We start from the raw sequence: 14,429 nt of genomic DNA, 5'->3' as shown, positions 1-14,429 counted from the left end.
CATTGTCTCGACTCTGATCAAGTCGTTACATCAGATCCTTGAATAATGGATGTGCAATAATCCACCAGAGATTAGATACCTTAGCAGTAATATATAGATTACTGATATTAGGTTAACTCAGACTGGATCTCAAAGGCCGTATAAACTAGTTAAACCCATCACCAAGAAGCACATCCTGGTTACGACTGCTGGGTGCCTGGGAGGTCCTGTGGGTGTGGAGAGGGAGGGACTGAGGAATGTGGAGGAATTATCTGCCCCTTCCTCATCCGCTGAGGAATTAGGGAATTTCTAAATTCTGAGTTTCGGATCTCTTCATTCCAGCTGACCTGTCTGGCCAGGCGGTGTGGTAATCAGTTACACTGCTGGATGAGTCTGTACAAGTTGTTCTGGATTGGCAGCTGTCTTTGCTGGAACACACGAAGCCAAACAGAAGAGCATTTTCATAAACCCAGTGATGGTGTGGTTTGGCTTAGAGTTTGTGGCTCCTCAGGGAATAATGAAATGCTTGCATGCTGAAATATGAGAAACCACACAAACATCACAGCCGTTCTCATTCTTTTTGGTATTCAAAGAGAGAAGCTGTAGATCATATCAGGGCTGGGTTTTTTTTCAATCAAGATGACAGTGATCCATGTGTTGGAAGGCAGGGTCATGGTGCATACTGACATTCTATTTAATGTGAAAATGTATTTCTAATTAACTAGAAATATAGACTTAAACATTCCAGTTACGTCTAATGTTAGTTTTACCACCAGTCTCCTTAACAATCCATTGACAAACAGCTATAATTTCAAAATGACAACACTTTATGTGTAGTAGCTATACAGCCTATACTGCATGTAATGATGTTTTCACTTTATTCTTACAGCTAGTCTTAATATAGGTACAAAGATTAAAGCATGTTTGACCAAAACAGCACGGTTTTACTTGCCATTTAAAAGCATTTTAACTTCTTATAAAACATTATCCATGTATAATATCCCAAATGTCAAGACTGCAAACGTTTCACAGCTTAATGAAATGAAACTGTGGGCTTCCTTGAACTTACACATGTAAAGGCTTCTATTTGTGGAGAACTAGAGAACACAGAAGAACCAGTAATATGAAATAGAGGGAAATATTTGTTCAGCAGTTGCAGTTCAAAGTATAAAAGTAAATGCAGTGCAAATAAAACAAAAATAGGCTATATATAAATATAAAAGAAGATGATCAATAAGACGCCAAAATCAAATGTACATAGGAAAGGAAATGTAAACCAGTTATATTTTAGATTGTTTTAGAAAGTTAATCATCCTTCCTAATTTCAAAATGAATTTGGAAAGTGTGAATGATTTTGGTATTATCTTACTGTAATTTAGAACAGAATCAGTAGGCTATTACTGCCAAGTATGTTTTTACATATAAGGAATTTGCTTTGATATTTTGGTGCATAAAAAACGAACAGAAATATAGAACAGAAAAAAATACAATAAATATATATGGATAAATAAAATACTATTTAAAGATATTTAGCCTGCAACACTGGCTAACAACTGAAAATGAAAAAGCTAAGCAGGAATTTAAAATATATATATATATATATATTCTGGATGTGAGACGGCTCAGAGTATTAGAATCAAAAAAGAATATGCAGTGTGCAGAGAAAGTAACCTAGACAGGTCCTACTGTATTTTTATAAGTATACTATTTATATGCAGTAAATTGTTAAATGTATGTCACAGCTACATCAGCTACATTTATTATTATTATTATTATTATTGTTACTGGCAGAAGTACTGTTAGTCGTAGTATTAGTTGTAGGCCAGTAGCAACAGTAGTAAAAGTATGAAATGTGGTAACTGTGGCGTCCCCTTGTGTCTTGTTTCTGCAGTTGCCAATCGGGCGCCAACAAAATACGTCATCAGTGCGACGGAAGCAGTTTTTCTGTCTGAGTCTAAAAAAAAAAAAAAAAAAAAGCAAAGAGACAATTCTGGCTGATTCATTGTAGCCAGGTAGTTTGACTCCGCTGAACATAGAAACACAGACTTTTCTGAACAACCGCAAGATTTGACAACAGGTAAGTGGACTTACAGCTTCAACACTGTCAGCAACATTCATAAAACACGGTGAGATGGAGTCAGACTTTATAATTTCTTACGGCTTTTGCTGTGCGAGGTGACAGAGGCTTAGCTTTAGATGCTAACAGCAAGCTAACGCTTTCAGTTCCGTTGACTGTTAGTTAACGAATCTAGCAATTTCATGTCACTTTATGCTAAACTTGCTTGTTTTGTGGTTAAAACACGAATAATAAGATCTGAATCCAAGACTAATGTGTGTTTATCCGACTCTTTATTGCTGTGTTTGCGTGACTATGGGAAAATTAGCTAACTAACGCTAACTAGCGATGTGGTTGCTATCATCATTAACTTAACATTATTTATTCGCGTCCCCAGATGCACCAATAAAGTCGTAAATTGAGCTCAACAGCATCAGGCCTTAAAATACTCAAAGTATAACATGAGTAAAACACAGACAATGAAACTCTCAGTCATTTAGGTCATAATTTCAACACAGGAATAGGCCAGTCGACCCTTTTTGTTGATGTAACGTTGATGAAACACAAGCTTAAAGCCAAAGCTGAGCTAATGTACATCAGTTATAAGTCACAGGGTCATCTAAAATATGTACCCTTGTAACTATATGCTACCTTTAATATTTTGAGGCAAAAAGCCTATTCGAGGTCAACACACCTGTCAAGTCTATCTGTAGAGAGAAATCCAAGCTAACCCCAGCACATACCCATTTAAAGAACACAACCTTAAGATTTATTACGCTACATACACAGTTTTTATTAAGAAATGTGACTACTTGTGCTATTTGCATTTTGAAAACTCTGCACTTTGTCGTACATGCTTTAAGGATTAGTTGTATCTTATATGATAAAGGACTTTGTTAACGTTACTCTCTGATATCTGATAATTATACATGTTGTGGGTCAGCTGTGCAGTTTGAAGACTAATTAATTATTGTTTTTGTTCATCAGATCTTGAAATGGATCGGCTGCTGAGACTTGGAGGAGGAATGCCAGGGCTTGGCCAGGTAACACAAAGTTTGAATTGTCCACCGATAAAGAACATAAACAAAGGTTTCTCGTGGTTTCTAACACAAGAAGTAGAAGTAGAAATTAAAGTCCCTTCCAGATTCTTATCCTAGCATTATTCATACCAAAGCCACCCATCTTTAACCTTCACCTAAATGAAACAATTTTCAACGTTTCTATCCTAAATTAACATTTAAACTTAAATGTATCAATGCTTATATGTATAAAATTGTTAAATATGTGGCTTTTAGCACTTAATCTGAGCAGCTGCTGTATTTAAAAGGCCTCATCTGATAAATAAACCCTGCTTTGACTTCTCAGGGCCCTCCAACAGATGCACCTGCTGTGGACACAGCAGAGCAGGTGTACATCTCCTCTCTGGCTCTGCTCAAGGTAATCACACATCATCTGGACCAAACATTTTTTTTATGCAGTCTGTTTTGTTTTTTTTTTTTACGTTTAAAATAACACTTCCCTCTCGTATATTTGTTTGTCATTAGATGTTGAAGCACGGGCGTGCTGGTGTACCAATGGAGGTCATGGGATTGATGCTGGGAGAATTTGTTGATGACTACACAGTGCGAGTGATTGATGTGTTTGCCATGCCCCAGTCAGGAACAGTATGTATTTCCCCCTAAAATCAAGATGATGCCCTCATAACATAACTAATTAAGCAGACTTATTGTTTGTTTATTTATTTGGGTAGTAAATGCCTTGTAGGAAGAAGGCATCATACACAATAAGTATATGGTGCTTTTTTTTGCCTTTGCTCTTTGTCACTAAATGACAATTTTCTACCTCACAGGGTGTGAGTGTTGAAGCAGTGGACCCTGTGTTCCAGGCCAAGATGTTGGACATGCTGAAACAGACTGGCAGGTAAAACTTTGAAATATATCTACAGTCACACTATTTAGAAAAATGCATGGTCAGTGTTTGCCTACGTTGACCAAGTTAAGTAACAACTTAAGTATAAGTGTAGGCCTGAGCAGTTTTATGAAATGTCACTTTGATGATGAAATGACTCTATAAATCTTTTTTTTTTTAATTGTAACACCTCCTAACCATGCTTTCTGTCCTCCTCCCATGTTGCTCATCAGACCAGAGATGGTGGTGGGGTGGTACCACAGTCACCCTGGTTTTGGCTGTTGGTTGTCTGGCGTGGACATCAACACACAGCAGAGTTTTGAGGCCCTCTCAGAGCGAGCTGTAGCAGTGGTGGTTGATCCTATTCAGAGTGTCAAAGGAAAGGTAAAGATGTAAAGCTGCTGCAGTTGGACCTTGTTCCTCAGTGTCTCTTATTTTGGAGGCATTATACAAGAATTAGAATTTAGTACTATTCAATAAACTGGTTTCATGTGCGGCCTCTGTCCTCTTCAGGTTGTTATTGATGCCTTCAGATTGATCAACGCCAACATGATGGTGTTGGGTCATGAACCAAGACAAACCACATCCAACCTGGGTCATCTGAACAAGCCCTCAATCCAGGTAACTCATTTTACACAGTACCATCACCTAGAGATGGTAAAGTGGTGTCTCCACCTCTGAACCAGCGTGAATCCTCTGTTACTGTGAAAGATCCCAACAAGATTGAATCGCAATAAAGTACTGGAATATTAATACTAATGTTTGGGATGTTTCTCTCAGCAGTCAGAGCTTATGCGTGTTATTGATTCATATACTTAACTTAAGGTTTCTCATGTTTTCAGGCTCTGATTCATGGACTTAACAGACACTACTACTCCATCACTATCAATTACAGGAAAAATGAGCTGGAGCAAAAGGTTTGAGGATACATTTATCACAAATTGTTTTATTTGGGGTGTTTTCTCTTTCAGTAGAGCATGAAAAACATAACTCGTATTATTCCTCAGATGCTGTTGAACCTGCACAAGAAGAGCTGGATGGAGGGCCTGACCCTGCAGGACTACAGCGAGCACTGCAAGCTCAATGAGACCATCGTCAAGGAAATGCTGGAGCTGGCTAAGAACTACAACAAGGTACACCTTTTAAACCTCATCCGACAATCTTTCTAAACTCCCAAGGGCTGGTTTGTCATGATTATAATAAATGTGATTTAAAATGTTTATGTACATATTAATGATCTTTAAAAACCTGACTTTAAAAAAACTCTGTTAAAACAGAGATTAAAAGATGGTGTTGTAACCAACAAACCACTGATCTGTCTTGTAATTCAACTTTTGACTGCCAGTGCAGCAGTCAGATAAATCACTGAGCTACTTTTTGCTGTGTGACTGTTGGAGTTTTTTGATACTTGAAGACTCCCATCACACAAGTGCTGGTGCTCACACGCATGCTGTATTTCCCTTATTCAGGATTTGGAAGGTCTTGCAAAGCCTAAAAAATGAAACACAGTATTTTCTTAGAGTAAAAACTGCAAATAGTTTGATATGAGGGTGACCTCTAGCTCACCTGGTGGAGTGTGTGCCACCTAAGTCCACTGCAGCAGCTTAGGTTTGACTCTGACCTGTGACCCACTGCTGCATGTCATCCCCCCTCCTACCTTTCCTGTCAATCTAAAGCTGCCCTATCAGTAAAGGGGTAAAACACCCCAAAAAATAATTGCGGTGCTCCCCTGCAATATTAAGACAGTATCGTGTTTCCATCTCAGGCTGTTGAAGAGGAGGACAAAATGACCCCAGAGCAGCTGGCAATCAAGAACGTTGGAAAACAGGTAATTATGAAATTTCAAACTTCAGATAAAAACATGTAATGTATATTTGTATCTAATGTATATTTTTAAGTAATTGACAAATTGCTACAAGGTCAGTGTTTGTTGAAACCGAAGATTTGTCCAAGCACAAACTGTATTTGTTTAAAACATCTTCATGACATCTCATTGTTGATGTTTATTTGGTGCCTTCTCTAATTTTCTGTCCTCCTCCTTGCAGGATCCCAAGAGGCACTTGGAGGAGCACGTAGACGTTTTAATGACATCCAACATTGTTCAGTGCCTAGCTGCCATGTTGGATACCGTAGTTTTCCAGTGACGGGCCTGTGTGTATAACTGTTAATATTGCAACCCTTGTTTTCTTTTATATAAAATAAATGTATGTATGAAATGAAGACACTAGCATGGGTGGTACCTTACTTTACTATTACCACTATTTGTAACAAGGGGGGAAACTACATAATTTTGCACTAAGAAAAAGAACAGCCATACTCCTTTGTTCTGATTAAATTAAAATATAATGTAGGACAACTTATTTGAAGGTGGAACAGAAAGCGGCATCCATGGATATGTGTGCTTCGTGGTATATCTCTGTAATACCCACCCTAACCACTGGATGGTGCAATAGTTGCATGTTACAGTGTTTAAAATGGAGCACACTGAATCACAACATGTAATTAATTCTCATACAGTCTTGTTCGTTGTAGTTGAAGGTGAAGTCATTTCAAGAACATGAACACACTCTTGGGAATTATTTGATTTTTTTTTTGTGTGTGTAACAGTTGACAAGGTGAACTTCAGGGGCAACCATCAACTCCTTTGCAAAAATACAAAACAACAAACATACTATCCTCTTTACTGTTTCAACTGTAAACTTTTATTGCTGCTCTTTGAAACCACTGTTCGTCATCACTGTATGTTTCTCCATCCTTGGCCGTGTCAAAATTAGGATTCCTTCCCCTTTTATTTGCCACAAAGAAAAAGCATAATACTAACCTTTTACCCTGTTTGGAAAAATGCTGATCAGCAAGTGTGAACTCCTTTTTTTTAAGTGTTAAGTTTTAAGTTATGCTTAAGTTTGCGTCTATAACGTACAGTAGACAGACACTGAGAGGTGAGTAATTGGCAGCGAGGACAAGAAAGAGGAATTTAACCTTAAAATGTTTCCACTGAATTGCACAAGTTGCAGCTTTTGAATATTTTGCATTCAGTACAAGCATGGAGTGGAATGGTAAAGACTTTAACCTGACACATATATAGTATAATGCTTAAGGAGTTTGATCTGAAGAGGCTGCACAGTATACTTTACAAACCACCTGGATGAACATCTATTGATAGAGAAAGACACCTCTCTTCTGACACCAGCATCCAAATGAGCATTTGGATGCTGGTGCCAACAACAGTTTGTCGAGTGTTTTCTTGCAAGAGGAGTCATGTCCTCATAGTGGGAGCCAGGCCTAACAGCCTGTATCCCTCTTAATTTATTACAGTTTGAAGGAATAAAGTCTCCATAATGGGTTCACAGGATCTCAGCCAGAGATGCGGCTCATTTTGTGGTAACTTGAGAGGCAGCAGAGAACATGGAACATATGGTCTCTCTCCACTCTGTCCTGTATATACTAAGGAGACAGAGAGTGACGACAGATGTGGGCCCCCCCCCCCCCCTTGCCATTAAAATCGACCTGAAGGATCTTCAGGTTACATCATTTTTAAAAAATCTTTGCAACCCACACGGGAGAGAATTGGCTTTCTCTTTGAGCACACCCTGAAAAATGTGACAATGTTGGGCTGTTAAATGAAACACCTCAAGGCCATTTGGGAATGACAAACTGGGCCCCACCATAGTCCATACGATAAATTCATAACCTAAAAGTTGAGAATAATTTAAATAAAAGACTTAACTCCGTGATATATAGGTTTATGCTACAGCTGACTGGGTTGTATCAACATTGCAGCATATTAAAGTGTCAATTTTAAAATCAATCAAAGCTGTTTTTCAAAAGAGTGATTATACAATAAATAGTTTTATAATAAAGCAAAATATTTTTTGTAGAGAGATGAGGTTAAGGCTCATGTTAATGACTGATAAGGACTCTATAGGATAGCTTTAACTGCCTCGTATACATTTTGAAATATAGATAACACAAAGTGAAAGTCCTGCATTCAACTTTACCTAAGTGAAAATGGAGACGTACTGTCAGAAAAATATTTAAGTCAATAATATTCATTGTGCAGAATGGCTCCTTTATTATTGGACTGTTATTGCTGATGCATTACTGTTGCAGAGTTGAAGCTGGTTGAAGTGAAGCTTTTTTAGAGACTACAGCTGTGAATTAAATCTAGTGAAGTAAAAAGCACAATTTCCCTCTGGGCTGAATTGGAGTAGAAGCATAAAAAGCATACATGGAAATAAGTAGGCTACCTGTATGTGGTGTTTTCAGGATGACATATTGGAATACTGACTGAAAATAGTCTAACAATGTTTTTTCCAGAATCCATAACTATGTAAATATTTTTGCCTCAGAAATTTCACAGCTGTGCACAGGATGTCTTGTGCTTCACTGAAACGTCCATTCTTAGTTTTTGTCGAATAGAAGTTTAAAGTTTCCGCATCGCACTTGTGTAGGTTACATAGTGAACCACTACTGGCCTCAAACCCAGCAATAGTGTCACAAAATCATGCTTGCATATGGACGCCTTGAAGGTACAGCTCACCCCAAAACAAAAATACATGTTTTTCCTGCTATTTATCAGTCTAGATTGCTTTGGTGTGAGTTGCAGAGTGTTGGAGACATCGGTCATAGAGATGTCTGCCTTCTTTCTGGTATAATGGAACTAGATAGCACTCAGCTTGTGATGCTCAAAGCACCAAAAAAATAAACTTAATAAACTCAGCAGCAGTGTCTCTTTCCAGAAATCATGACCTAGTTACAATACGATAGGATACGATATGATAGTCCAGAAGAAATGAAAAGCCTACACCATAAAAAATCATAAAAACACATAACAGTATTGCAGATAACACCAGCACACAACAGAGCACCATAAGCAAAACACAACACAACCCCTAAGCATCAAGCAACATCATTTAAAATCTAAACTGAGGCTGGCACAAATTCTTAAAACAGTTCAGTTTAAATGTTTCCATCCTGTATCATCTGCCTGAGGGTAAAAGCTCATACTGAGCGTGGAGACAGTGGGAAGAGTCAGACAGTAGAGTCAGCTTACTCAAGATAATCCACAGACCTTGTTATGAGCAGTTTCATGTAGGAACTATTTTCTTTCAACCAAACTTCTCCCTATGGTATCACTGTGCAGAAAGAAATGTGCATCTATTACAAGCTCACCTAGCACCACTGAGCCAGTGTGAGATAAAAACATTAATTGCATCCTCCTCTGCAGCTGTAATGTTGCTTCCCTCTGCATGGTGATACAGTTTGCAGGTGTAGTTTGGTAGAAAGTAAATAGTTCCTACATGAAACTGCTCACAACAAGGTCTGCGGATTATCTTGAATAACCAGGTGATGATTTCTGGAAAGACATTGCTGTTGAGTTTTTCAAATGTATTTTTTTGCCGCTTTGAGCACCACAAGCTGAGTGCAATCTAGTTTGATTAAACTGGAGAGAAGGCAGACGTCTCTGTGGCCGATATCTCCAACACTCAGCAGTTCACACCAAAACAATCTAGACTGATAAATAGCACCACAAGTGAGAGAAAAAAATGTAGTCTATATTTAATTTTGGGGTGAACTGTACCTTTAACCCTGATTTAAGGTAAGCACTGAGAAAAATTCCCCCTTCAGCAGATTAATATGAAAACAAGCTTCTGGTGTCAACTGCACATAAATCATTCTGCACAGTGAAGCCCAAACATCCAAGAGAAGGAAGCAAAACACACTTCTTTAAATGACGGGGTGATGAAATGAAGTAACCACACTTACTGCTACGTGTGGAGCCAATAGAGGAAACTGTCTGCTATTTTTGTGCCTTTAATATGTGACAAGAAAACTTCTGTGACGCTATATTTATTCGGCTTACTGTGTACATTACAGCACTGATATCCTTGCAGTTGAGGTTGATGAAAAGGTACCCTAACAACATCTAACTGCATACACAGCAGTGGATGTTTTGGAGCTTACCTCCCAAACCCAGGCCATATAAAGCCTGTCTGTATGTACACATGAGTCTGTGAACTGTCACCTCCATTGTGTTTAAAGTGCTGAATCATCATACAAGTATTTTCACTCTGGCCAGCTGAAATCATGGAGACATTTTCAGACATGGTGTATCCTGTTGAAAATGTCAGGAGATGTCTCACTGAGATTACAGACTCAAATCAAACCAGCATGGTTCCTGCACAGAAGCATTATGGGACAGCAACAACAACACAATGTTATCTCTCCGCGGCCATGATAAGTGATTTCCCCTCAAAAAACTCCAGTGTAGCACACAAGTCTGAACCAGCTTTTTTTGTGCTGGGTTTCTTTCTGAAAGCAGGATAAGATAAGCCTCAGCTGTGCTTTCTACTCCAGAGATGAGAGTGGAAGTTTGCAGCCACTCTATAGTAGCAAGTGTATGTACCGAACACCCAGCTGATCTCACCAATGCTTGTTTCCAATTCTTAGCATCCACCTGCACAAATCTACCGAGTCATTGCATGGAGGCCCTAAGGAGAACCAGCTCATCTTCTTCGTAGCGCTCATTTTCAAACGAGTGTTTTGCTCCCCTCTTTCCTCTCATGGTAAAACCACTTCCAAGCAGATGAGTTAAAAGGAAAGACTGTAAACACGACAGGGGCTTTAATAAACGCTGGTGCTGTTTGGTGTGGTTTAAGAGGACAGATCACTCCCACGAGGCCACAGCCAAGTACGCAACACTGCCGCGCCTCAGTGGACGGCAGCCAGAGAATGACAGAGTCGAGGCTTTTTAAGTGCGTGCTCTCACAGAAGAACAGTCATTAGTGGTGTAAAAATGTGAGCAATCACAGCATAGAATGCGTAGATAAGTCAATTTTTGTTTTTGTCAAGTGCTTAAAATTCTTCGTTGATGAGTGTGAGTACTGTGAAATGAGACCAGGAGGCAAAGTGGGCTTTTAAAATCCAGAGTGATGTTTGAGAATCTTCTCTCTTTGAGTTCAGAGTTTGTTTTTGGCTTTGGAAACAGCTGTTGGCAAAACGGTCTCACCTCAAAGTCCATTTAATAGCTGCTCTGGAGCTTTCGAACATGTCACATGATCTTCACCAGCAGATGTTTATATCTCAGCTGTTGGTTGGAAAATGTTTGCACTGACATTCATGGTCCACAGAGAATTAATCAGTCTGATTTTGGTGATCTCCTGCTGGACAGACTGCTCTCCAATCTGATACACACAATTATGCCTGAACAGGATAGACTGCAGCCACTCTGGTGATTATCTGACGTTTCCACCCTCAGGGAACTTTTAATTTGTCCAAAATTTTGGTTCATGATCAAATACCTGCAACACTATTCCCATCATTCTCAGCTGCACTGTGTTTAGTGCTAATTAGCAAATGTGAACATGGTGAACATGGTCAACATTTTACCTGCTAACATCAGCATGTTAGCATGCAGACATTAGCAATTAGCCAAAAGCACCACTGTACTGTGTAGCCTCTGATAGTTCCCTTCCGGTTCCCACACCTAATTTTGAACCATTTGGAGTATTTCAACCAAAAATGACCAAAAATCAGAGCCTAAAAAATGATTCCCGGCTAGAGACAAAGAAATAGCAGCTTTTCTTTTACCTGAAGTATGAACCGTGACATCTGTGGGCGTGTCATTCAACAGATTGGAAAGAGAGGATGGAGCTGCGCATGTAAAGGCCCTGACACACCAAACTGATGGCCTGCTGTCAGTCAAAGTTGGGCTGTTGGTGAGCATCTGCCACCCTTGTAGGTGAGGTGTGTCCTGCACTGTTGCCCTTTGTTGGGCCTTTTTTGGCGGATCAACATGTTGAATTGGTGGCGGCAACTGAGGAGCCCGTCGGTGAATGAAATCACTCTGATTGGCAGTCCAGCTCAGCGCATGGGAAGAGAAACAAAGAGCCAAAGTCAAGAGGGAGTGAGACCAGAACAAACTTGTTATATATGTTCAGATTGTTTTTCTTCAGTCGTTGAACTTTTTAGCAGAAACATTTTGTGGTGTTTGTGTTACTGTTCACTGGTGCACGGTAAATATTCTTTGTTATTTCAACATTGGATTGTGTTGTTGATGTGTTAAGTGGCTAACTAGCATCATAGTGCTCTTTTGGTTTCTCCTCTTGAATGACGTTTACGGACTACCGCCATCTGCTGGTGTGGAGAATAAATTCCTCTTACGCAGGTGCAGAACATATGTGCTGGTTGACTGTTGGCTGCAGTCTTTGCAGTGTTTTCATGTGCAACTTTTTTGGCCGAGACATGGCAATGTCAGGCAATGCAACATGGTGCCTTAGTCGCTGCTAGTTCTCTGAAGTCTGTTTGGTGTGTCTGGGCCTTAATAGTTTTCTACAACTTCTCATCATCTTGTCCTGCTTGTTTTGGTACAAGCAGCAATGGTACAGCTCAAAACAGGTGTAAATGTGGGCTGGTTTTCTAGATAGCACCAAGGTTCCAAGAAACCTGAGTAGAACCAGCCCAAGGACCTTCTCTTTTTGTTCTGCACCATAACATGAGTGGAGGGAGTGTGCATTTTGGGCTGCATGTGTGAGAAAGTGTTTCTGCTGGTTCATCTTTACACATGCATGTGAATTCTTACATGTATTTATGGTGCACATCTGGAGGAGCATCTCTTTGGGGTAATAAACACTGAACCCAGATCTGCTTTTACAATCTCCATGGAACACTTTCTCCACCCCAACTGTGTTTCACCTTTCCTCACAGCCCATCAAATGTGATCAAGCAAAGTTAATGTGGACCGCTCTGGCATTTTAGTGTAATGTAATCTGCCAGACAGCTGTGTTGTATCAGTTATAGAGTCTGACTCCCTTTTTGTCTAGCCTTTCCCATCAGTCACAGTGCCCCTAAACTAAAGATCCTCACTTTCTCAACACATCTGTCCAGCCAAAGAATAAACACATCTGCACTCTCTGCTGTGGTTCAGCTTAGAGATGGAGGGCGGTTTGTACCTGCAGCGTTTTCTGGCAAATACTAATGTATACAATGTGAAAAATGGTGCCTGCTACTGTAAGAGGAGGCATGACACCTGGGTTATGGGGAATGTGGACTGTATTTGTATTTAGCTCTGAATCAAACCCAGAACCAGACAGAAGACTTGGATCATAGTTTGCACAATCAGTAATCGTCTGCAGAGCTAGCCAGACACATACAACAAAACCCATTTACAAAAGCATAAATGATGACAGAGATGGCGAAGTAGTCATGCTGCCTCTTGAATGCCAGATCAACTGCATTTCACTTCAGGAATATTTGTGGTATGACTGTATTTTGCTCCATAAATGGGGTGAATGAGAGCATGTGGATGTACTGGAGCTCTATTACCGGGCAGAATATTTTACAGGGTCAGTAAAACAGTGAATCAGGAACAAAATGAGAAGGAAACAAAGGATGTGGTGGTATGAAAAGATCAGAAACACAGAATCAGGAAAACAAAAGAACAAGCTTGTATCTGAGTGCTGAAACACAAGCTGTAAAAGTTCTCTCTTTTCCCTTTTCCTCTGCACAAGTTATGAAAACCTCTGATCTGTATTTAGTAATGCGGTGTACAGTAACAATGGACCATTTCCCTGACCAGAGGGTGTAGAAGTCACAGTGCAGAGAGAGAGAGAGAGAGAGAGAGAGAGAGAGTGTTGTGACCTGCTCTGACCCCCACCCATCAGCACGGAAATGATTCATAAATGCAGTCTGTTCTCTGGACTCAGAGCAGACGCTGTCTCTGTCCTGCTGAGGAGACTCTTCAGTCAGAGGATGCATGAAAAACAAACAGTGTATATTTGCTCAGTTTAATCATCTGTTTGTGCATCTCAACTACACTATGCCATATAGTGGGCCGTCTAATTTTCAACCAGTAAACTGAGGCCAGCATGTTCAGTATCTAATAAAGTTAGTGTCCTCAATTTGATCTCTCTGCAGTTCCCTTCAGTATGAGATTCCTTATTGGAAATAGATTAAATGCCCAGTCCATACTGTTTGTAACTGAATAAATTTAGGGTGTACTGGCACATAATGAAAGAGTTTAACTTCAAGATGAGAAAAAAATATAACAACTTAAGGCCCAAATACACCAAAATGACATCATAGAACCAGTGGCACCTCTCCTCACCTGTGTCTTGGCCAAAAGTTGCATTTGAACACACCGCAAAGACTAAAGCCAATGGCCAGCTAACATGAAAGTTCTGCACTTGCGCAAGAGGAATTAACTCTCCATAGCAGCAGGCGGTGGTAGTCTGTATTTGTCAGTGAAAAAGGGGAAAATTGGAAGAGCGAAAGGACGGATTTAAGATGCTAGTTTAGCCAGTTAGCACATTAACACAACTTGGTAATGACACTGAAAGAACAAAGCATAATTTACCATAATAACACAGTCACAAACCATTTCTATTAATGAGCTCAGTGGCTAAAAAAAATTACCTAATATACCAAGTTTGTTTTGATATCACACCTTCTTGGTTTCAGTCGTTTGTATGCTTATTTCACTCCTGTT

At 39.6% G+C, this 14,429-nt stretch overlaps 1 protein-coding gene across 1 annotated transcript; it reads left to right on the top strand.

Annotated features, from left to right (window-relative positions):
• The first annotated feature begins 1,923 nt into the window (after positions 1–1,923).
• On the top strand, positions 1,924–6,165 carry psmd14 (proteasome 26S subunit, non-ATPase 14). Its single transcript, XM_049562545.1, has 11 exons — positions 1,924–2,056; positions 3,023–3,078; positions 3,401–3,472; positions 3,580–3,699; positions 3,885–3,955; positions 4,177–4,327; positions 4,457–4,564; positions 4,786–4,860; positions 4,951–5,076; positions 5,709–5,771; positions 5,989–6,165. The coding sequence occupies exons 2-11, from the start codon at positions 3,031–3,033 to the stop codon at positions 6,085–6,087; spliced, it is 933 nt and encodes a 310-aa protein (XP_049418502.1). The 5' UTR covers positions 1,924–2,056; positions 3,023–3,030; the 3' UTR covers positions 6,088–6,165.
• Positions 6,166–14,429: the final 8,264 nt, after the last annotated feature.

The sequence above is a fragment of the Epinephelus fuscoguttatus genome, linkage group LG2, assembly GCF_011397635.1.
Source record: "Epinephelus fuscoguttatus linkage group LG2, E.fuscoguttatus.final_Chr_v1".
In the NCBI taxonomy this organism is placed as follows: domain Eukaryota; kingdom Metazoa; phylum Chordata; class Actinopteri; order Perciformes; family Serranidae; genus Epinephelus; species Epinephelus fuscoguttatus.
Note: the sequence above shows the minus strand (reverse complement) of the source record. Positions and strands in the feature narration are given on the sequence as shown.

Bases quoted from the DNA above. Each gene is read 5' to 3' on its own strand.
- psmd14 (XM_049562545.1), top strand. From the start codon at position 3,031: ATGGATCGGCTGCTGAGACTTGGAGGAGGAATGCCAGGGCTTGGCCAG. The intron at 3,473-3,579 runs GTAATCACACAT...GTTTGTCATTAG, and splicing joins CCTCTCTGGCTCTGCTCAAG to ATGTTGAAGCACGGGCGTGC. The intron at 4,565-4,785 runs GTAACTCATTTT...TCATGTTTTCAG, and splicing joins TGAACAAGCCCTCAATCCAG to GCTCTGATTCATGGACTTAA.